The following is a 23,406-nucleotide window of genomic DNA, read 5'->3' on the forward strand; positions in this document are numbered from 1 at the left end:
GTCGGTGAAATACTAGCAATCCCCCTTTCAAAGTGTTTTTCAAATTCTGTTCTAGCATTAAGCATCATTAAAACAATAGAAGCATACCTGGCATCAGACAGTCCTAGTCACAAGAATAAAAAGCAAGAGAACACAGTACACCAAAACACTCAGGAAAACTGAGGACAATTAATTATTTTCAGTGCAAATTTAGAAAGAAAAGTAAAAATCCTGTCATCTGATAATCAAGTAATGCCAAAGTCAAACACATAAAATGGGCTCCTTTCCACAGAACTACAAATACTAATTTGTGCATACACACCATCAAAAAGAATATGGAGAAAGTCATACTGTATTATTAAAGATTTCCTTTGAACAGAGCATTATACAATTGAAGTATACATATAATTACTTTTCTCCTCAAAAATAATTTATAGGGAAATTATACTATGAACTAACACTGATTGCAATTCAGTGAGGAAAAAAAGGAATTAGAGTCTGCATTTTGACGAGTAATGGAAAACCTAAGTAGTGTTTTAGAGAAAAAAAAAGGAGTTAAAAAACCATAGCTTTAATGTGAGAGTCATGCTTCTGTTTGACGGTTATTTTCTAATTTAAGTTTATTTACAGGGCTTTCACTCTAAGCCAGATGGTGAAGAACCTCAGACATGACAAGAAAAGAGAAAAGGAAGTACACAAACCCAACTCCCACTTCTGGACCAAAAAAGAATGAGAAGAAAACATTTGCAAGTGCTACACATATCAATAACAATCACAGGTTCATCTGAAATAGTGTTTGTCCATTTTCTGTCACAAACAGTTAACATGTTTCCATTAGCACACTTGTGTAGCTTCACTACTTGTTGCCATTTTTTTTAATCTTTCAAAGCCCATTCAAGAACCAGAGCTTTTGGGGCCTTTTACAACTTGTTCTATCACTGCAATCTCACAGCTCCACCTGTTTCAGGGTGATTCACTGTGATGCTCTTTTGATAGTGATGTTATGGGCCAGTCTGTCAAAACACACTGCTTTCAGTTGCCACATGATTTCAAGTATTTCTTGAACTTTGAAAGACACGGGAGTAATTCAAAGCTGTATTTGAGACTAAGGCAGCTGTAGCAATCTAACAGTTCTGTAAATTGTTTTATTGTTTAAGTCTCAATAACTAAACTTACACAGTGGTTTTTATGTCAAGCTAATTAAAACTCCCACAAATCACGCAATGCAGTGGTTTTATGATTCTTCTATTAGTGAAAACTCTGAGAAGGAACTTTGCTTTATTTGAGGAAAGACATCTAACCTTTTTATCCAAGTTTAAAATTTGCTTGATCAGGCAACATGTTATTAATCATGTTGAAATTTCAAGAAGTGAAAAGAATACAAATTTAAATGAAAAGAACAGGAGTAACTCAAGAAAACTTCAATGAAGACGTTGTGCTGCAAAATTTACCACAAAAATTCCTTCCACATGCTATACTAGATATGACAACGGAAAAGCAGAGATTTAGCCTCCTGCTGACAGAGACAAGCGTAGAATTTCTGCTTCATTTGAAATTTTCCTTTTTACAATAAAAGTAAAACTACACTTTGGTCCCCCTATAATGACAGATTCTGTTTCCAGAGAACATGCCAGCTCATTTCTACTTGAGGTACATTGGATTCTAATGGCAAATTTGAGTGCAGAACATTCTCTAACATTCCACTAAAGAAAAACTAGGACACCGCAAGTCTCAATTTCTTTCTTCCCTGAAGGCTGCTGTGAGGTATTACTTGCACATGAATCACCACAAAATACTAAAATGCCATTCAAACCTTTGTGTACCCTGAGCTACTTGCAAGATTTAACTTTGGAAGTACTGCAAACAGTTCTATTAACCATTACAAACAGATAAAGAACTGCTACAAAAGTATCACCACACAACTGCTTTTTGTAAGAAATAGAGATGCACCATCATAGCCTCTCTGGGTTCCCAACAGCCGGTGGCTCCATATCCCTCAAAGAAAGAATCTGGAAGAGAACATTTTTGGGCTGCCTGCATTCCTTCATAAGGCAGCAGCGTTAAAAGTAGGAAAAAAAATAAATTATTCCCCAGCACTACACTAAAAGACACCAATCTATTAAATGCTGTTCAAAAGCAATCGCTATTTCACGCCCCTAGACCATACCCAGCTTTGGACAGACAAATATTTACAGAATCAGATGACTGCCAAGAGGAGCTACTTGGGAACTTGACAATGAAAAATGGGATCCATTTAGTCCCTTGCATGCCCACATATTTTAATATCTAATTATAGAGCTCTACTTAAAAAAGCAAACATCTTGAACAGATGCACCACCCTAAGAAATGGCGTGAAATCCTCCTCCTGAATGCTGCAGACAAAACACCAAGGAGATGACTAGTTAAGCTTTTGCTAAAACAAAAGTATTATTTTCCAGTAAGTGCACTACACTATTTTGAACTGATTTGTCTCCTCTTCATAAACTATAAGCAAACTAGGATGAAGTCAACTAACAATAAGAGCTCATACCATGAAACTACTGTGCTTTGCCATACCAGTTCTCAGACCTTAGCATTCATCCTACAGTTAGCAGGAAAGATGGTGCAGGGCTTTAATGGTAAAGTAGCATGTCTAAAACAAACCCATAGGCCTGAATCCAGTTTCCAGGAATAAGGCAACTAATACATATTACGATGCAGCTATGATAACTCTATCCCCCAATTCTGCTTCGGGGCAGTAAATAGATCTAACGCCATCTACATTAAAAAAACCCCTACAAGACCATAAAAACAGACAATTCCCCCCCAGGCAAAGGAATAAAACCCCACAACACCCAAGCCCCCATACATGTAAAAGCTGATACAACATTAAAACATCATTATTCTGACAAGTGATGAAAACCTCAGCTATCAATTTTAGGATACATCTATTTTCTACTGAGACAGCTACAAAAACCAACCATGCAAACAAAAATCAAAATGAGAAAGAGCCAAACACCACAAGGTGGGAAGAAGAGATGTACACGTTGGGATGTAGATAGCACACTCACAGAACCCCATAGTATCAGGAGATTTCAGCAAGAATTTTACCCAGAACACTCATCTGCCTTTCCTAAGGTGAGACAAGCACATGCTTTTAGGCTTTCCTCAAAAAGAGCCTCAGCCACAATTTCCCATAGGTAACAGGGGTCAGTAAATTTATTGTGACATACTATATAATGGGTTTCTATTTTGAGTTTAATAATGAAGAGCATCAACTAAACCTTCCACATATCATGTAGAAAGTTTCTTGGGAATTTAATGAAGCCTTTGGAACTCTCTTCAAATCTGCTCAAAAGGTGTTTCAGCCTGCAAATCTGCCTGTTTCAAGGCCTCTAAGGGTTTCTCTTCACTCAATACAGTGGCAGATTAAAAAACACCATGACATGTAAGAAAAGCATTTTAGCTGCATTTTAGAAAGCATACATGCAAACTGGAGCAAATCTTCTACTAGTTAGCTATGATACACTGAAAATATTTAAACCCTCGGGGGAAACTTTACAGCACAGATATCCATGATGTTAGGACTAAAAGTTCTTCCTTGACATGCTGTGACAGCACACATGGAATTTTTAGTCAAGAGCACACATCCTTCAATGCAACAGTTTGTGGTCTGTCCTCAGAGCTAGGAATGCCACAAAAGCTGAGAAAAAAGAGAAAATTTACAAAATGAGTCAATTTTCCCTCTGCTAAGGATATCGTTCTGCTTTCAATGGTGATTAAAAAGAGAAGTAACACTGAATATCAGTAACTACTTATGTAGTGTTGCAAGCTGAGGCATAAAGGAGAAAAGCATTTATAAACTATTGATGTTATTTACTGCTAAGATCATTCTTCAGGCTGTCAGGGTTGGGTTTTTTTTAAGGAATATTTATATTCTCAGAGACTGCCTTCTTTCAGATTCATAACATAGATGTTTATTATTTATAGGGTGACAGTACTTAGATCTACACTGAGGTCTTTTTGTACTAGACTGAAAAACACATAAAGGTAACGCCTGCCCCAGTTATGACTGGGATGAGAAAATACTTTCTTAAGGGCACTTCAACACATGTCTCCAGCTAAGCAAGGTCCTGGCTTGTAAATAATACTGTTAGGACAGTAAGTAACTCCATTCCCCATTTACAGGCACACAAAAAGGAAGAGAAGCTGTCTTCAAGCCTGTTTATTACCTTAACAGGTTTATTACCAGAGATATCCCTTCTAGCAGTAAGGAGGTAATTGACTTGGACACAATGTCAATACTACAATGAATACTGATGATCAAGAGTTTCACATGCTCTGACACAGTTCCACAGAAATTCTGAGGAAGAGTATAAAACAGTATGAATATTAACAGAAAGCAACTGCTCTTGAACTGGGAAAACTAGCATGCATGGTTTAATGATAAAAAACTCCATTTATTTTATTTAAATAACCTGGCAAATGTTTACTTGCAAAAGGCAGATCAACTCATTGCATACACAGGCCAAACAGATGGACAGCACCAAATTTCATGCACGATTGAACTTGAACGGATTCAAACTGGTGACCTAGAAAATAGAAGCTCTACATAACATTTCTGCAAGCAAATCAAATCCAGTGCATACACAATCCACCAAGTCATTTTTGTAAGTGACAAGATAACTGAAAGGAGTTACCTATGAATGTCTGTTGTGCCTGTGAATTTCCCCCTACCCTTGGGGAACACGAGTGAGGGTAGTTAGATGCATTAGCACCCATTTTCTTCAGTCACTCAGGCATTCCGCCTGCTGGCTCTTCAATGTATAATCCCATAATCCTTTATAAATCTTCAATCCCAGGTCCAGCATTCTGTTCCTCCATTTCTGAAGAACAAAAACGCCAATAAGTTACTTCATTATTTGTCACTGTTATGTGATTTAGATGAAATAAATTCAGCTTCCAGCACACAGTATTTTCATAAAATAAAACCGCAAACTTTCAAGATAGCTTATTATTTGAATGATTAAACCAAGGTCAGACACACTTTTTTCCCCCACAATAACCTGTAGTTTTCCAAACCATTCACAATTCATATGATAAATTGCAATATGCAACAGGATGGCTATCAAACTTTTAACTAAGAAATTTTCAAGGAGAAGTTGGTCTAGACTAGGTAGTCTCCTTTGACTATACCAAGAAAGACTTTTCATACATGTTTATACCTATTCCCACATTGTTTAAAAGTCCCAAACTGAATTATACTGATTGAGAAAGCTAAACAAGCCAGTCCTGTTGGAGGTTATACCATCATCACTGCTTTCAGCTGCATTTTTATTCCTAACATTTACATACTTCTCATTCAGTACTGCTTTTCAAATTCAGACTTGAAAAGACCTAGAAGTATGTTTAAAATAGCAAAAATAAGGCATTTAAGGATTCATTGAATGTTTTTTGGGCATTTGAAAACATCTTAGAAATCAGTTCTGAGGTAATTTGAACAAGGATTCTTTGCTAACATACAACAAACATTCTAATTTATTCCAATATTAGCAGTGTTAAAATATTAATACAGAAAAATGGAAGTTACCACATGAAGAACTGCTACTGTCAACTGAACACCTGTGACCCCTTCCAAAACACAAACATGCATATAAAGAGCGATACAAAGGTGAAGCCTATACCAAGAATCCTTTAGATTCCCTTGAATGTTGTTAACACAGATTTGCTATATGCTTCCAAATTTTCTTCCTTTCTTGGTAGTCTCTGGCATGTTAAATTGGCCAGGAAAGTGACATGCAAGTGTATGTTTCAAGGAAACATGCAGTGCAGATCCTGTGGAGCAGAAAGTGAGAGAGGCCAGGAAGGAAAAGGCTGCAAATTGCTGTAGGCACAGAGGTGAGGGGAACAAGTGCTCCCGGATTTGAGTGCTGGCTACGCGAAGAGGAAGAGTAGGGAAGGGTTTGAAAACCTGGCTTTACAGATGTGGTTATCAGGCAGAATTGCTGCTCCAGCTTGTGCATATCCCCAGGGTGGCCTCACACAGCTGCAGCCTGCTGAGCACTAGTGGAATTCTGCTAGGGCAGGAGACACAACCATAAAACCACCACAGCAGCTTTCAAGCCAACTTGAGCCAACCTGCAAGCTTGTAAATGAGAAAAGGGAGCTCCCATGACCACCCCTCCCTAGTGAGAAAGCCAGGTCATCTCTGCTGCATACAGTCTTGAACTTGCAGATCCAACTTGCTACACATCTGGAAACAAAGACAAAATACCCTCCTACAGGAATAGAAGTCTACTCGGGGTGAAGATAGAACCAGAGCACACACAAAACAGGCAACATCACACCAATGAACATCAGCAAATCTCAGCAAACACAAGCTGCTGGATCAGTTCAGTCTTACCAATGCATGCGCTCATGTTCTGCCTTGTGCAGAAATAAGGAATTCAAAGATTACTGAACCCACATGGATGTAGATCTCTACTTCATTTATGAAAAACTTCACTGACTTAAGAAAAAACACTTAGAAAATAATTTCATTAAAATAGTGACACTCCAAGTGATTTCTGTATGCACCAAGAATACATTGCTTAAATGTGGTGTAGATTTCTAGATGGAATTAGTTACATCCAGGACAAACTTTGTGAAGGTAAGAGTCACCTTGAAGTTTGAATGCTAACTTGCTCACAGGTAAAGGCCAACAACCTGAGTAGATATCCCAACAACTTCCCTTTTCTCAGCTAAAATTGGACTTGGTTCATTTGGACTTGAGTCCTGGAATAATGCCACTGTTATTTCACTTTTCTCTTCTGCATTCAGTTGCGGTGTGATAACATGTCTATTAGATGTCTACTAACAGTTTTCAGTTCTTCCTAACACAGGAAAGAGCCCAGGAGCTAAGTAAAAGAGGGAAGAAAAAAAAAGTGTTGGGCTTCTCTTTTTTCTTTATAAGTAAGCACTCAATATTTAGAACCAAGTCTCAGGTCTGAAGTTAATACGTTCCACCTCCTTCCACTTGGCAAAAAATATGCACCAAAAGATGGAAGGAATGCAATCAAGGAATATATGCGACTGTTCAATACCATTAGCAGTCAATGCTTGAATTTGCAAACAAAGATTTAAATAACTGGAAAAGGAACATGATAAAAGATTCCTAAAATACACAATAGATAAAATTATTTTATTTGGAGGCTTACCACAATAACATTGTTACACACTAAGCCCAAGTGAGTATCATGCAGAACAAATTCACTCACTAAATTTAGAATATGTAACTTCCATGCACTGGTAAGTCATGTGTGTACAGGCTGATTTCTTGAGTATTTTGCATCTTGAATTCAAACATGTTGTAGTTCATAAAGCGTATTGGGCCCCATGGCTCAAAACTGACCACAGCTGTAGTTCCACTACTGTCCTTAACCTCATGTATCAACTGAAAGTACATTTCTTGTATTTTTAATACATCACCAAATTTTACGAGACAAATTTTAGACAACCCATGTTGCATTTCCCAAAAAATTAAGCTAGCACCAGTGATGAACTCTGTCCTGGAGGAAGCCCTGCCTTCTTCTCTTCATTCTCATAACTTTTCCTACCTTGTTTGTTCTGTCCCAAGTATTTTGTGAATCAGATAAATTTACCCAAATTAGAGCTAACCTAAACAAAAAGCTGAAATAGCATCAGTCACTCAATTTGTTTGTTAAGACATTAAATGAATACTTGCACTAGCACAGGTGGAAAAAGAAAGAACCTGAAAACAAGCAATAGAGTAGGATTGCATCTTTTGACAGCAAAGTGTACTTGAACCACTCATGGATTTGGATGCTTTTTTTTTTGTTTGGTTTGTTATGCTAGTATCCACTTCAGCCTCTGTATTAAACCTAGCCTACCTGAACACCAGTTAGTTTAGCATATAACTAGCTGAGTCTAGCCAATACATCTCAGCTACTGCAAAAATGCCAAGTCAGGAATGCTCCTTCTCCACAGTGAAAGGCACTCGTAACAGGAGAGGAATATAAAAATGAAAAAAAAACTCCAAACCACAAACAATTAGATCTTTAGCTGCAAAAGGAAAGACAGATTTCGTCTCTTCTTGCAACAGTTATCCTGCATACCAAAAGCTTCCCTATTTCAGCTTATCTGAAGCATTTTTAAACTTTATTTTAGCCTCAGAATACAGCCATGGAATTTTGTTTGTTTTAAAAACTACCATCAGATGAACTTTTTCTTTCCTTTTTATTAAAAGCCTGCATGCATCCACGTAAGCATTACCAAAACAAAACTGAATTCAACATCTGCTGACCAACTGAAACAGTCGTTGAGAGCAGTGACGCACGCACAGATGCATTTTGAACATACACAGGAAAAGAGTTAAACTATGTCAAAGCTTGTTTTGAAAAGCCTATACTGCAGAAGGAGTATATGGAGTGTGTTACGTGAAATGAAGCTATAGAAACTAAAATTAAAACCCCCAAATCCTACAAAACAGCACAGAAGTGACTTTCAGATTATACTGATACTCAGAAAAGAATTTAAAATAAGCACAAACCTGGTTAAAAGTTTCAGAACCTGAAACACATTTCTCAGTCTTCTCAATTCTTGTCACACTGCACCTAAAATCCTAAGAACCTAAGGCAACATGCATCTGAGGTATCTGGGCTGACAGCCAGGTATTCCTGGACTGGGAATTTTGATTTAACAAAAGTCTCTGTATAGAATGGACTTTGGGTAACAGTGACACTTTGTTTATATCATCATTCAATACAAACGTTTCATAAAATTTCCTGTAGTTCACTGTGATCCAATTAATATAAAGGGCAAGGCAGGGAGTGCTACAACATGTTTTATGACCAAAAGCATTTGACTTTTCCCCTGTAAAATTTTAAGAACTTTGTATTTCTTTTGGAGTTGCTGCCATAGGATTATGCAATAGCATAATACTAAAACCAAAGTAGGAAATTATATCAAGTACATGCACATACCTGTACCAACATGGTATTTCAGGTTTTCATCTTACCTAACATGTTTTTAATTTACTATGCGTAAATGACAACACAAGCATCACAAGAATAACTTACTCATGTTTGCTTAGATTTTTATCCAGACCAAAAATGCTATGTTATTTTGCCCCAACAGCTCATTTCAAGTAACAAGAAGAACTGTACTGCAAGATGAGATGACAAGATCCAGCAATAAAAAGCCCCAACCCCAGTAAGGAAACACATCAACTAAATTTCAGCAAGGACAAACTTATTTCCATAGAAGTTAGGTAGATCAATAATTAAAAGAGATAGAACTTGTGAGAATGGACCATTGCTTTCATCCCCAAAATACATCCCACCAGCTTGCCTTAACATCCTGAACCTGCCTCCAGCAGAACAGTGGTCTGGTGACCAATACAGAGTCCTGAGCCATCACAAAGTGATTCAGGAGCAATCCCATGCCCAGAAGGACAGAAGAAAGTTCCCATCCACTGAGAAGTTTCCAGAGCCAGCCCTGGCCGTGTTGCTTGTTACACAGTATACTGCTGGAATTACAAGTCAGCAACATCAAAGCCACAAGCTCTCAAAAATGAAGACGAAGTTGCTTGTGGCTGGAGTTCCAACTGCTTGTTCAGATGTGCATTTAGTATCTAGCTCATTTTTCTTACTATGCTACTGGAAGGTGGCTCTCCAAGTAAGAGGAGCTGATGGGAACTGAGTACTACCTGTCCTGACCTTCCTCTTTTTCCATGAATAAGACTCAGAGGCACTAGCACAGTCTCAGATTTTGTGGAGGTAGAGCCTCCAGTCTTGGAAGCATACATGCTAAAGGACTGAATGCCTATGGGACAGAGTATTGGAAAGAAATTGTGTAACTGGCAAGTAATTTTCTGTTCAAAGGAAACAACTGAAATTTGAAGGCTCAGCTGATTATGCAGCCTGACACACATGCAAATCCATGCAAAGCCTATTCTGACTCCTTTTTATAATCCAGTCAAGCAATCAACCTTTATCATTATTCAAAATTAACTGGATGATACAATACCAAGATGCAACTGAAACAGCTGAAAGGTTGTGGTTTGGATTAGTTCCATACAAAAATAAGGAATGGATAATGCTCTTTATGACATGGGATAATAAATCTGTGTTATTTCATCATTTAATGCATTGGAAAGAAAGAAAAACCCAATAAGCAAAACACCAGAACTTAAGCCACATCAGCAGTTACCAGCTCAAGAGGGCAAGGAAAAGCAGCTATAACTAGATTACGAAAGTGACTGCATTACTCAGTGCTTTGCTGAGAATCCTGTGTTCCAGCCATCACAAAGAACCCTTTCTTATAGTTAAGCATGAAATGTACAGCATTTTCTCTTCCATGAAGTAGTATGCTTCTCCATGAAGAAGTTCTTTCAAAATGGAGGTGATAAAAACACCACAACAGTCCTAGCTTTTTATTTCTAGATTTGTTGAGAATCAGAGGACTGAGTTTTAGCGGGGAAAACCCACCAAGAAACAAGCTGTACTGATTTTCAACCTTTTCTCTGAGGAATCAGAGTTAAAGTTAAAAGAACTATGCTCAAATAGAGCACAAAGGTGTGCGGTCTTGAAGATATGCACACTCCAGAAACTGAAAACACTGAGCAGCATTTTAACAGTTAAAAAAACCCCACAGAACTCACAGGAATATAACCTCTTTTCAATGCTGTCTTTGCAAATAGTGCTCATAGTAGGATTTCTCATGATCAGCAAAGCAATTCCAAGTACGATGTGAACATGTCACATCCTAGAAGTAATTAAATAATGTCATTAACAGGGAGTGACAGGTCAAATCACTATCAGCAGTGTGGAGGCAGGGGACATCAACATATTTATATTCCTCTAAATATAAAAAATTCCAGCAGCTAAAAAATTCAAACACACAAAGCACACAGAGACTAACTGAATTACAGCAGCACAATCCTGCACGGAATAGGCTGTTCCTCCCAAGCAACTTAAATGTCTTCATACACTGGCGAACAAATTTTCATCTCTCTATGTCAGTGATCCTTCCAGCTGGTTGCAAAAACACACTAATTTACCAAAAGTCTATTCTGATTGATAACATTCACATGAAAGACTTAACTAATGTTCCTGAAGATGAATTCAAAACACTTCTTTCAGCCAAATGAACAAGAACTCATTTATTGCCCTCTAGGACTCTCCTGAAGTGAAATGACAACATGTATTCTTCAATGACTTTCCATTTTTTCACAAGTTAACTTGAAAGGAACATTATCTGATTTCAATGCAAAACATCATTAAATCTACTTTGTAAGAAAATCAGAGAAATCCTATCCACCAAATCTTTATCAATATCACTGAACAGAGTAATTAGGTATGAATATATCCATTTACAGAAAAATGAGGATAATTAATTTTAGCCAATCTAGAGTAATTGCAACATAGTTTGACATACTGTGATAAATTTTGAGGAGTCTAAATGTGTTTCAAAAGGCCTCTTCCGAGCAAAAATCACCCACATGCTTTTGTTTCTTAAGAACAGCAAATATTCTTTGGTTCAGATATATGAATGCATCAGTTGTTTAACACAGAAAAAGGAACTTCCAAATAATATGAAAAGTACCTCAGAAAAAGGATCAGACTTTTTTTTTTTTTAAAGTAGTCTGCTTTTTCTTTTCCCATCAAAGTTCAGACCAACACTTAATTGTCTTGTCAGGCAGTGACCTAACTCATAGAGATTTCAGCTACATTCTGCTTTGGATACTGAGGTCAAACACCAGTCTGGTAAGACCACTGCCCTCATCAGTGTGCCTCCAGATACCGACTGTCCATGATTGCAGCAATACCCTTAGTCACCTGTTCCTTTTCCCCCTCTGGAAAAGGCTAAAGTGGAGCAGAAGTAATAACCTTCCACATGAAGCTCTACCACCTTTTTACAGCTTATTTCATGGGCTTCATATCCCAGTACCCTTCATCTGTCAACAGGATTACTGCTTCTTCTGGAAGAGGGCAAGCAGTCTTTCAACTCTGCAGTCTTCCCTCCCCATGGAATTGTATTCTATTTAGTCTGAGAGCATCCCCCAAAGATCCCTGTCTCATTAAGAAAGGGAATTCTTCCTCTTGCTCAAGCTGCGACCCAACCACAACACAAAATCCTGTTTTCAATTAACAAATCTACTACAACGGGAAAATCTTGGCTCAAACCCCAGTCATATGGAAGATCCATATACCCTACAGTTTCCTTTTACTGGAAACATTTTCCCTTTTTTCCAGGCCCAATGATTTCACAGAAAGCCATTTACTCTGAATGAGGATGTCGGAGCTTCCTGGACACAACAGTGCTTGTAAATTCACTGCACAGTTGCATTCACACTTCCTCTCTGAACATGCTTCCTCTGAGAGTGCATTAGAGTCTCTGGTAGGACAATCCCAGACACTGTGCTCTGTACCTACATAAGTAGGCAAGCAGCATCCATCCTATCTTATGACTTACTATTTTCAACTTATCTTCAAAAAAGCAACCTTTTGATCACTCAGCTTTAGTTCCCTTATTAACTTCCACAGCCTGAGTCATCTCTGGTGATGACACTGCTTGGGGTTTTCACATCAATAGCTCCAACATCAAAGCAGACTAAAAAGTTTTGGACCCACATACTGATCAGCTTTCCCATATGGGTGGCCTCTTTTAATAGATCAGATGAAAAATTACTTCTATCTTAATTTGGCTGCAATCAACTCCTCACCCTGCCAGCCAGTCATTGTATCAGTAACAACATCTTGTGGTATTTCTGTTGCTTGGAACATCATACTTCATGACTACAGTGTTTCTGTACAATACTCTTCCTTTATACACAAGCTTCCAAGATGCTTGGTAACAACACACAGCTCATCTCTTTCCACTGAAACCCCTGCCTGTGGCTAAAAAGTGCCCCATATCCAAAACAATTTTCTCTACACGCCAGGCCTTAATACACCACCATTCCTTTACTTCTGTACATCATCCTCTCTGCGTCCTTTTGTCATCGCACAACAGCATTTTCACCCATTCAGCCTTTCTTCTTCAATATAATAAGTCTGAAGTATTGGTTGCTAGCATCATTTCTTACACATTTAACACTAATAGGTACATCTATAAACAATAGAAAAACTGGAAGGTGGAACATGAAAAGGTGTGGTAAAGAACTCAACAGGCAATCTAGTCCAGTCATTTCATGAGACATCAGGAATTTTATTGAAAAAATAGTGATTTTCCTCATTGAAGAAAGCATTAAGTTACAGCCATAAAATGGACTCACTACAGCTACAGTTTGAATACTTTTAACAGTAAGCCACAAGTCTTGCATCCAACCAAAACACAATTGCAATCTGGATTTAAAATGCATTATTTGGTGTATACAAACCCAAGTTGGTTCACCAATACTGTGGTCCCATGCACATTTCCTCAGCTCCAGTGCTCGCTGCAGCTACCACCAGCATGTCCCCAAAGCTCCTCCATTGTGTCAGCAACTAAACACAGGTATTCTCTTCGGTGAGATTTTTTTCTCTCCAGTGTAGTTAGCTCCCTGCACCAGTTTACCAAATGGCTCAAGGAACCCAAAGGTCGCCACAGAGAAGGAAGAACAGCAAGGTTACTTTGCTCCCCACAAGCAAACATGACATGCAGTTTGACTAATACCCAGTTGACACAGTCTTCAAAAAATAAACATTCCCAGTCCCCGTGCACTCATTCCTGCAGGAGAGCTGTACCCCTTCATTGTAGAAGACATTTGGAAAGCCACCTAAGTCCTGAGGACCGTGTTTGTTTTCAGTTGATCCTTTGGTGCTGCCCGAGTACAGCACTGCCTCTATCTTCATTCAGCCAACTACCACTTTCAATGAAAACATCTTACTTCAAGTGGGCAGCTACAAGACCACTTTTGCAATATGCTTTTTCTTCTCCATAGCTCTTCAAAAATTAACAGTAGGAAAAATCATCTGCAAAGCAAGGGCAGTCCTAGCAGAAAAAGGCAATTTAGACAGCAGAAACTACTGCTAGGATTCACCATTTCAGTGCTCCCTGTATCTAGCTGGTTGATGGCTGCTTCTTTGGCCTGCACTTACTTTCCTCTTTATTTGTGCAGTTTGTTCCTCCCTCGGTTAACAACGCTTCACATAGCTGTCATCACTGCTAAAGAGGTCCGTGGGGTCCATTTTTGCTTTTTTGAATGCTTGGAGAATTTTAAATTTGCAGTGCCAGAATATATGCATCTAGGTATTATTCATATAGGGAAAAAATATAAGGCCAAGCCTATGCGAATTTTAATATATTCCCCTCAATCTAGTGAACTCCTCCTCTGACAGGGAGAAGCTAACTGCATGCCGGACTCACTGCCTGTCAGCTCATCACAGCTACATCAGCGTGATCTGACACCACCACTGAAGTCAAACTAACAGGGAACTTGTACTTTCCCCTCACACTCCATCATCCCAAGGGGTTTTCTTGCTTCCCCTCACACTACATACAGAGATTATATGATCACAAACCAAATAATTTCAAATGGCTGATCCATACCCCACTGCTGTAGAGAGAGGCAGGTAACAGACAGGGAGAGGGAACTCTAGAAGATTTGTCTGACAGGCAGCTAAAACTGGAACAGGATGCCACAGCTCTGAATATGAAGAGAGAAGACTATTCCTATTAGACTGCCTCACAACTCCACAAAACTATACCCCTGTAGCCATCCTTTCTGTTCTCCCTGAGTGACTCTTCAAGTCGCTCTGGCCTGGCCCAGAGTGACACTCATATCTTGTCGACACTCACATCTTCCCCTTGTCTCCCAATAGCCACAGTCACTCCCAAGTCTATTCTGCTCACTGCTGCAAGAAGTAATACACAACCAAATTGTAAAATTCATTGTACCTAGTATTTATACAACAACTGACTTATCTGAGACCATGTAAACTGGTTATGCACTGCTGCCTCCCTGAGCAAGGGTGAAATTCCTGGTCAAACCCACAGAACATTTTTCTTGTATTTAGGTGCTTTTAAGACAACTCCCCCCCCCCCCCGCCAAGAATGATGATTTTATACATGTTCATATTAATCAATTATTATCTGTATATACTAAGATTTTAACAGTTACTTTAAAACATACACATTTGAAAGATGTCTCCTTTGATTGGACTCTTCTGCATGGCTAATTTAAATTCATTAACTTCAGGAGAAAATTTTAAGAGCCAAACTGACTTCACCAACTAATATTTATATCATAACATCTGACGCCAAGAAATCTTTCTATGCCATATACTTCAAAGATTTCAGCCATTTTGAAGATAGTAGCAAAATACATCAATATTGCAATACTTCCCCTCAAAAGTTACACCAGTAACTTCAGTTTCAGTAGTTACCTTCATGAATACCTACATTTAGATTCCATGAAAGCGTAGCAAGAACTAAATGCTCATAAACTTTAAGGTGTGTCCTGCCCAAAACTACAGGAATTCATTTCAGAAAATACACTTTCTCAATGATAAAAGAAATCAATTAAGGAAGGAAGGGCTTAGTCAGAAAACCAGACTAGTACTTAGCCTACAATTAAGTTGGAGCTTTGTTTACATTTTCCCCTTGGCAAGAAAAGGAAGTTATGTCTTCCACATTTCCTGCAACAAGCTCTCTGCACTTCCAAAGCATTTTTTTTGTCCTGTAACATGAATATGCAAGTCTTACAGAACAGTCAAAAGAGCATCACACATGTTGAGATAACATGTTGTTTCTGAAAACAGAGGCACCAATCATGTACACATTTAATTTAATTAATTCAGCAACATCTACACATAACTCATGACGGCAGACTTTTGAAGGCTGCTGAGTTAGAAAAGCTTATGGGGTGGTTTTCTGCTTAACTATCTGCTAAGGTAGATCTGCCCTTTGAGCAGACTGTTGATGTGCCTTAACGCCTCCTTCTCCCCCCACAAGACTGAAGCTTTTCAGATGCCCCAGATTATTAAAAAAATAAATAGATTTTTCAAAGAAATCAAACAAAACTTTCAGAAGGAAAGCAAAAGTCTGTTGCATTGTACTAATTACTAACTCCATTAAAGAATCCCATTGCTCCTAATGTAATTTTAGACCAATATTTGTTCATCTTTCTCTCTTATCCACAACTGTCCTTGATACCACTATTCCTTCACATTCGAAGAAAGCGCAAAGTTCAGAAACCTTGCCAGCCTGTGCTCTACTTCCCAAACCTCCTTTGATTCTTCCAAGTCTGTTAATCCAAATGGGAGACTTTGAGCCAATAATTAACTGAGAAATTATGCAGTAACAAAATTACTTCAGATATTCTCAGCAGAGAAATTCAAATGTCTTGAGAAACTTAGAAAAAGACAAAGGGAATTTTGTTTTACTTGCAGTGGAAAAGCCCTGAGTAGTATGAACAGATATTTTAGAAAGTTTGTATTAAGATTGTACTTCTGATTAACATCATTTTCAGAAGACATGTAATTTAAGCTTTAAGACCAACTTCAAGTAGTAACTGTCCAGGTTACAACATCAAAGACTGTGGTCAAATGCAGTTAAAGACAAGCAGCTTTGATGCAGTGCAGAAATACATATAAGAGTCACTTTACCAGAGGTTACCGGGTCATCAGATCTGTGCCTAGAACTACAAAATACTATTAGACGGGTCTTATACTGTATGTTAACCTTACTATGTTAAATGGGTATTTTGGCATTTCAAGTCCAACTGCACATTTCCAGAAGTGCTTAATGGAAGACTAAACCCTACATTGATTTTAATGACCAAATAAGATGCAGGAGGTACTTTTTGACCCAAATAATGTACCTTTTAATGTATTTTTAAAAAAGGATACATCAAATTATTCTCTTAAATATTATCTTTGGCTATACAAAAAACCTCCAAAAACCAAAACAATCACCCAAGCTGGGATTGAGAATTTAAAGCAGTAAACACACATGCTTACCCAAAATTTAGATAAGCTAATCATGAAAATAAACTGCAGAAAAGATGGAGATACTTGATACACTGAAAGTGTGGAGGGGCTCACATGGACACTGAGTAGCACCTCATGCTGTCATACACATTCCTCTGTAGAAATTATGGTGCTTGCATCCAGCTCACCAGTAACAACTGTTGCCTTTCAGTACTGACACAGCTTAGCTTATCCCTCGTTCAGTACCAAGGCCATCACTACACTGATAAACACAAAGCTTCCCGTCTCCAGCATGCATTTTGTCAACTCAGCATTCTTCTACATTGCTTGTCTCTGTAGTATAGTAAAAAAACAATTTCAAGGACTTCCTACAAGTACCTCATTACAGACTGGCAAAGGTATTTTCAACTTAAAATGATGGTAATAAGCAATTTGATCTATTTCAGAGAGTAGCAGTCACTACTAGAATGACTTTAAAGAAATCCATGAACCTATTAACATTATCTACTCTACCTGCATTCTAGACATTTTATACGTATTTCATTTCATCTCTCAAGATGTCTGAAATTGAGATGCCCAGTACAGGATGAGCCAAGGTACAAGACATCAGTCTTTAATATAGTCACATGCTTCATTAGTCTGGGATTTGCTGGGGTTTTCTTAAATGGTTAATACAAAATTGCACTGTGTATATGCCCGCACTCCTTCCTTCTTCATGATGAAATCTTCTGGTCATTCAGTTAAGTATCACAAGCAGCTTCAGAGGTTGTTAGCCATTTATGTATTTTAAGACAGACATCTGGGTACACGAGAAAAACCCTCTAAATGGCCTCACATATAAAAAGTACTTCAGCACAACCTCATCTTACACACTGCAGAATTTAAGTGGATAAGCACTGTAATTATCATAGCAGCAGGAAGGCTTTAAATAAGACATCTTCCTAGACAAAGTCAAAAAAATCACCAAATCCACAGCAAACCCAGTTCTAATAGTCAAAGAACCACTTCTCCCCCACCTTTACATCAAGAATCATCATTTGAAAAAAGCTAAAGCAGAAGATCGAAAGAGATCAAAGAATAAGGGAGCACCAGTCAACAAACTACTCTCTTGTTGCATTCTGATTGTATTTGCTATGTTAAAATGCTTTTAATCAGCTCTCAAGCAGCATTTCTAATATTGGGGTCAGGAGAAAAAAAGTATGAAAAGGAACTTTTGTCACTCATACTGATTATTTTTAAAGCACTTAAAATAACCTACCCATTTACAGAAGTGTTTTATATACTTCATTGCAGTACAGAGATTTGGAGCAGCAGATGATAAGTAAAGCAGCACTTCAATTTTTCATTAATGCAACGTAATCTACTTGGTCACTCAAAAAATACTTCAATTTTCATATAAATAGGTATAAAATTTGACTCATGTTGGATGCCTTCACAAGACACTGGTATTCTTGTTCTTTGTATATGAAATCTTGATTAAAATCTCAGCAGCAGACTATGAGAACAGTCTTCTCTCACCCAAACTGCAGTTTAAAATACACAGGCAAGCACACACAGATACATTTTGCAGCTCTACTGATCACACAGAGCTTCTGCAAGTTCTGGGTCACAAAATAACACAACCAACTAAAGCACCAAGTAGCAGTCACTTATTACATTACTGTTTCCATCAACTCCTTCGAGTTTAGCCATCGTTACCATCAGCAGAACGGTAAAGTGTCCTCCTAGTTATCCTGAAACTGGGTTTTAACAGATCTTGGACAAAGTTTCCAAATTAGAGGAATCTTGCATATCATTAACAAGCTTGATCTCTCTCCGAAGCACTTCCCACTAGGTAACACTGAAGATCAGAAGTGATGGAGAATGACAGGAAAAAGAAATTAATCTTAAAAGCTGCAAGTTACCATACTGAAATGATCCTGTAAAAGAAAGAGGACAGAGTAGAAATAAAAAGGCTCTTTAACAATATGGGGAATCACAGTAACAGCAGCACTAGAAAGATATTCTTAAAAAAGGGATTTAAAAAAATTAAATTCTACCCTTTACAATTTACTACAGTTGGTTGGAAACAGGATATGATATGAAAGAAAAGCAAGGATGAATACAAAAAATCCAGTCTTTCTAATACAGGAAGAACTGAAAAGACAATGACATTTGAGTGCCACAAACAATATACAGTATGAATGACCACTGCATTCAGACAAAATTTGAGGACAAAGATCAAATAGGATGTAGAAAATGATCAGTCAGTTATACAGGTAACAGCTCACACAAGAATGCTGAGATCGAAAACCAAAATAAGATCACTAGAAGATACTTCTGAAACAAACTGATTTAGGAAGATGTTGCCCGAAACTCTACACCACCACACTTTATTGAAAGTTTCTTCTTAATCAGTTTTGACTGCTGTTATTTTTTCTTGCATGTTTTAGCACTCAAACATCTAAATAACCAGTTTAAATCCACTGATGATGGAAAACCCCCAACAAGCTGGACTTGTCTGCAAGGACACCAGTAGTTAAAGTACACATTCAGTAGTGTTTGGTGTAAGCTTGCACAACACCTGCACACAATGGAGCAAACAAATCAGATTTAAATTTAACTAAGTATATAGTTAGGTATGTACTTGAATCCAACACATGAGGCAACCTCCCTGGCCTCGCCTCTACACTGTGCTAGCAAACAGACTTTCTACAGCAATGTGATGACCCAGAAGAAGGATCTGATATAAAGTTATTTTGTGCTTTAGTGGTTTATTTTTCAGACAGATCAACTTCCTGAATGTTTCAGAGTGAAGCCATGTAAACAGCCCTACCAACACAGCTGAGGGGACTGTGCAGGAAGTAAGGAAAAGCAGCTGTGGACTTAAAGTATTTAAACCAATTTTGCTACTAAGCATCTATCAAGAACCTCACAGGCATCCTTACTGTTGTGGGTTTCCCCTGCCAGTGGGATAGGGAACAGAACCAGAAGGCGAAGAAAAAACAATGCAGTAAAACTCGTGGGTTGAGATAAGTACAGTTTAATAATTGAAATAAACCAAAATATAATTATGGTAATAACAATTTCAGATCTCTTAGCATCCATTCATTACACAGAAAGCATCATTACTGATGGTATCCTTCTTGGGAGACATGCAGAACAGCCTATATGGGTGTAAAATGCAAGACTAGAATCAAATGTTGCATCTGCAGTCCCTTCTTATAGTTCAGGCATACTGGTAAGCCAACATAGGAAAGAGCATTCTAAAAATCCACAACAGCTTCTGTCCAAAGATTGAAGGATAAGTCTTGTCAGTGTATCCTTAAAAGAACCTGGGAAATGAAATAAAGCAATAGCTAGATGACCCACTGGAAGCTCACCTAATACATCTGAACTAGGATTCCTGGTCTCCACTGCATGTACAATAAAGTTGCGCATTGGATTTCCAGACTAGTGTGAAAAAATGGGAAAAACCATTGATCCGGTAACAGAACTCAAAAGCCATGTAAATACGTTAAGAAAAAGCAAACAAACAAAAAGAAATTTAGAGTTAATATTCAAACTTGCAGTTCTCTGTCAAGATTTGCTGTAAGAGCAGATTCTCATCAGTCTCGTTAAGAACATAGTTATTTCTTTCTTAGTTCAATCTCACAGTTTCCCTATAGATCTATTTATTGATTAATGTGAACTACATGCAGTCCATCAATATGTCCATAGGATGTTTACATTCATCTTACTGTTTGCCTCTGAAAGGCAGTCAGCCACAACTATCTTGGTCACCACAGCGTGCCCAAGACATCAGAATAAACTCACTCTTCTTGCATGTGGTCTGGTATATCAAGACCAAACAAGCATCAGGGTGGAAGAGGAGCAAGCAGGGTTAGTGTTACCTCCTCCTACGGCCTTGTGCAGGACCCCAAGACACCACATCACCAATGCAGCTTGCTAATAAGACAGAGGAAGACATAGTCCAAGCCTAAAATTTGTCCCCAACAAACCTGGAGATTAATTATCATCAGTGACAATTAATCTGTAAACTTGACACCATGCATGCAGCAACTCTGAAAGGCCGCTTTCAAAATGAAGACTCAATATTTTGTTGTTAATTCATCAAGCTCTGGCAGTTCCACTGAATTAAATTCAAAGAGCTGGCTGCAAAGGCAGCACATTCTACTCTAATTTAACAATGAGTAACATAGCTTCACAACACAAAGTTTGGAGCTTCTCAGACAAGCTTGAAAATTAAGAGGGGAAAAAATATTTAAAAATCACTATGACAAATCCATGCAAGTCTTCCAGAAGAGCTTATAAAAGTAATTCTATTCTTTCATGTCTGAGTCTTTGCAAATCAGTCCACACCAGCTATAAGCATTACACCACCACTGTATCTATGACTCAGCAAGGGAATCTGGACATATGAAGAGAATTCACTACTGTAAGAGGTAAGGATTTTTATAATGGCAACAATTACAACAACGCCGCAGTAAATGAACCAAGACAACTTGTGACTGTGCTCCTTGTATGTTTAAGCATACAAACTAGACTAGAATGTCAAACCCATTTATACATTGGCTAAAGTCTGAAAGCAAGTAAAACAATGCTGAGTGCAGCTGAGCTGAAATACAAAGGGTTCAACAGCTGTTTTCATCTCCAATGAACAAAAACAAACACTGGCTGTACATTTGACACAAAACACTGAACTCCATTTCCAAGATTACCTGTGTGCAGGCCAACTATGCAAGTCTAACTTCAGCACTAAATAAAAACCAGTGAGCAACTGGCAGCTTTGTGTTGTAACTTAAGATACAAGCTTGATTTACAGAGACATTCATCACATGTTTACATATAAGCACAAACAGATAGTACTGTTTACAGGACATTATTTGACACAGCAAAGTAGCAAGTTCTTAAATGACTCAATTATGCCTTGGTCAATCAACTAAGACTAGTTATCTAGTTGATAAATTACTCCAAAAAGGGAGAAAACATCACAATCCATACCTTCTCAATACATTATCTTCATCCAAATACTCTACATAATAAGCACTCAGACCTTGCCTTGTAAACATCACGGTCCACAGAATCTGTATGTTACTAAAAGACTTCTGTTCCACCTCCTCATAAATAATACCTACAGAATTATTTTTGGTACATTGGTAGCAGACTCTTAGTCAAGAAGGGATGGAGGAAAAAATATTTTCATTGAATTCTTAAGCAAAAGGTTCAAGTCAAGAAGAATCTAAGAAGGAATTCCCTCCCTGCACCACCCTGTGTGAAGGATACTAACACAGAACTAAAATGAAATATCTGAAACAATAAAGGAGAAGTTTAGAAGACTCATCCTCTTCCCTAAGATCTTTCAAACAGAGTAAAGCTTTAACTCCTCAAGCTTTTCAGTGCATCAACATGAGTTATGAGGTTTAAAAATTTTTTATTTGAGCTTCAGGTTTTATTTTCTCTATTTCTAAATGAAAACAGAGCATACAAGATGTGGTAAAACCTGAGGTGATTACATCGCAATGGTATATCTGCCAAACACTTTAAATTTGTTATTATATTACACTGGTTTGAAGCAAAGCCTCAAGCGATGCTACACTGCCTAAGGTAAATTCTCACACAAACTATCATTGCATCAACACATATTTTATTATCCTACCGTCGTATTTTATGTTAGCACTCGACATGTGTGTCATCTTTCACCCAACGGCCTCAAATGGGATGGCGGAGAAGAGCAAGTAGAAACACGAACCAACAGAAAACCACTTATCCCACTGGCAGCAGGAATATTCCAGAGGCACAAGCGAACACATCACCTACAAAGCTCTCCAAGTTTCTCCAGGAACACCGCAGTAACACCCGTACAGAGAGGAGCGGGACAAAACCCCACCTGTCCGGGGGCAGCAGCAATCTGCGGGCCACAGGCACCGTCACGGGACGGGCTGACCGGCACCGGCGGCAGCCCCGCAGCCACGGCGGGCGAGCGCGGCCGCTCTCGCACCGGCCCCACACGGGCGGAGCTCCGCAGTTGCGGGAGCACGAGCCCCGCACCGGCTCCTGCGGGAGACGGCTTCAAGCACCTCTCCCGGGCTCTGCGAGGAGCTGCGCCGGGGCGGAAGGGAGAGAAGGAGGGAGAGAGGGAGGGAGAGAGACAAGACCCGACAGCGCGGGCAGGCACAGCCGAGGCCGCTGCCAGCGCTCCGGACCGCGGACCTTGCGGGCCGGGGAGCGGCACGGGGAGCAAGGCTCCTTCCCACGGCGGAGCGCTGCGGGCTGGGAGCGGCGCGGCGGGATGAGCTGCCCGCAGCCGGCCCGGCGGGGCGCGCACTGAGCCCCGCCGTGGGGGCGTCGACGGTCTTGCCCCCTCCCCTCCGCCGCCGTGACACCAAGTCCCCGTCCCCCTCCCAGCCCGGCTCCCCTCGGTGCCTCACCTCCGGCAGCCGCTCGCCGCCGCCATCCTCCCGCTCAGCGCCGCCCGCTCCCGCCCGGCCCCGCTCCGGCCGCCGCCATTTTGATCCCGAGCTCCAGGCTCGGCCGGGCAGCCGGAGAGCGCACG

General features: G+C 39.1%; 1 protein-coding gene across 3 annotated transcripts in view; it reads right to left on the bottom strand.

The window, feature by feature from the left end:
• BTBD7 (BTB domain containing 7) overlaps window positions 1-23,397 on the bottom strand; it is a 56,295-nt gene extending 32,898 nt beyond the window's left edge. For 2 of the 3 annotated variants that reach the window (XM_042047740.1, XM_042047739.1), the window contains exons 1-2: window positions 23,282-23,397; window positions 4,659-4,844 (exon numbers count right to left, since the gene is read on the bottom strand). In XM_042047740.1, the coding sequence (XP_041903674.1) occupies window positions 4,659-4,740 (82 nt within the window). In that variant the 5' untranslated portion in view covers window positions 4,741-4,844; window positions 23,282-23,397. The remainder of the gene's footprint in view (window positions 1-4,658; window positions 4,845-23,281) is intronic. The other variant, XM_042047741.1, reaches the window with a different exon arrangement.
• Window positions 23,398-23,406: the final 9 nt, after the last annotated feature.

This window comes from Corvus kubaryi, unplaced genomic scaffold, assembly GCF_017639235.1.
Source record: "Corvus kubaryi isolate FWS band 111438036 unplaced genomic scaffold, C.kubaryi_AGA036_p1.0 66, whole genome shotgun sequence".
In the NCBI taxonomy this organism is placed as follows: domain Eukaryota; kingdom Metazoa; phylum Chordata; class Aves; order Passeriformes; family Corvidae; genus Corvus; species Corvus kubaryi.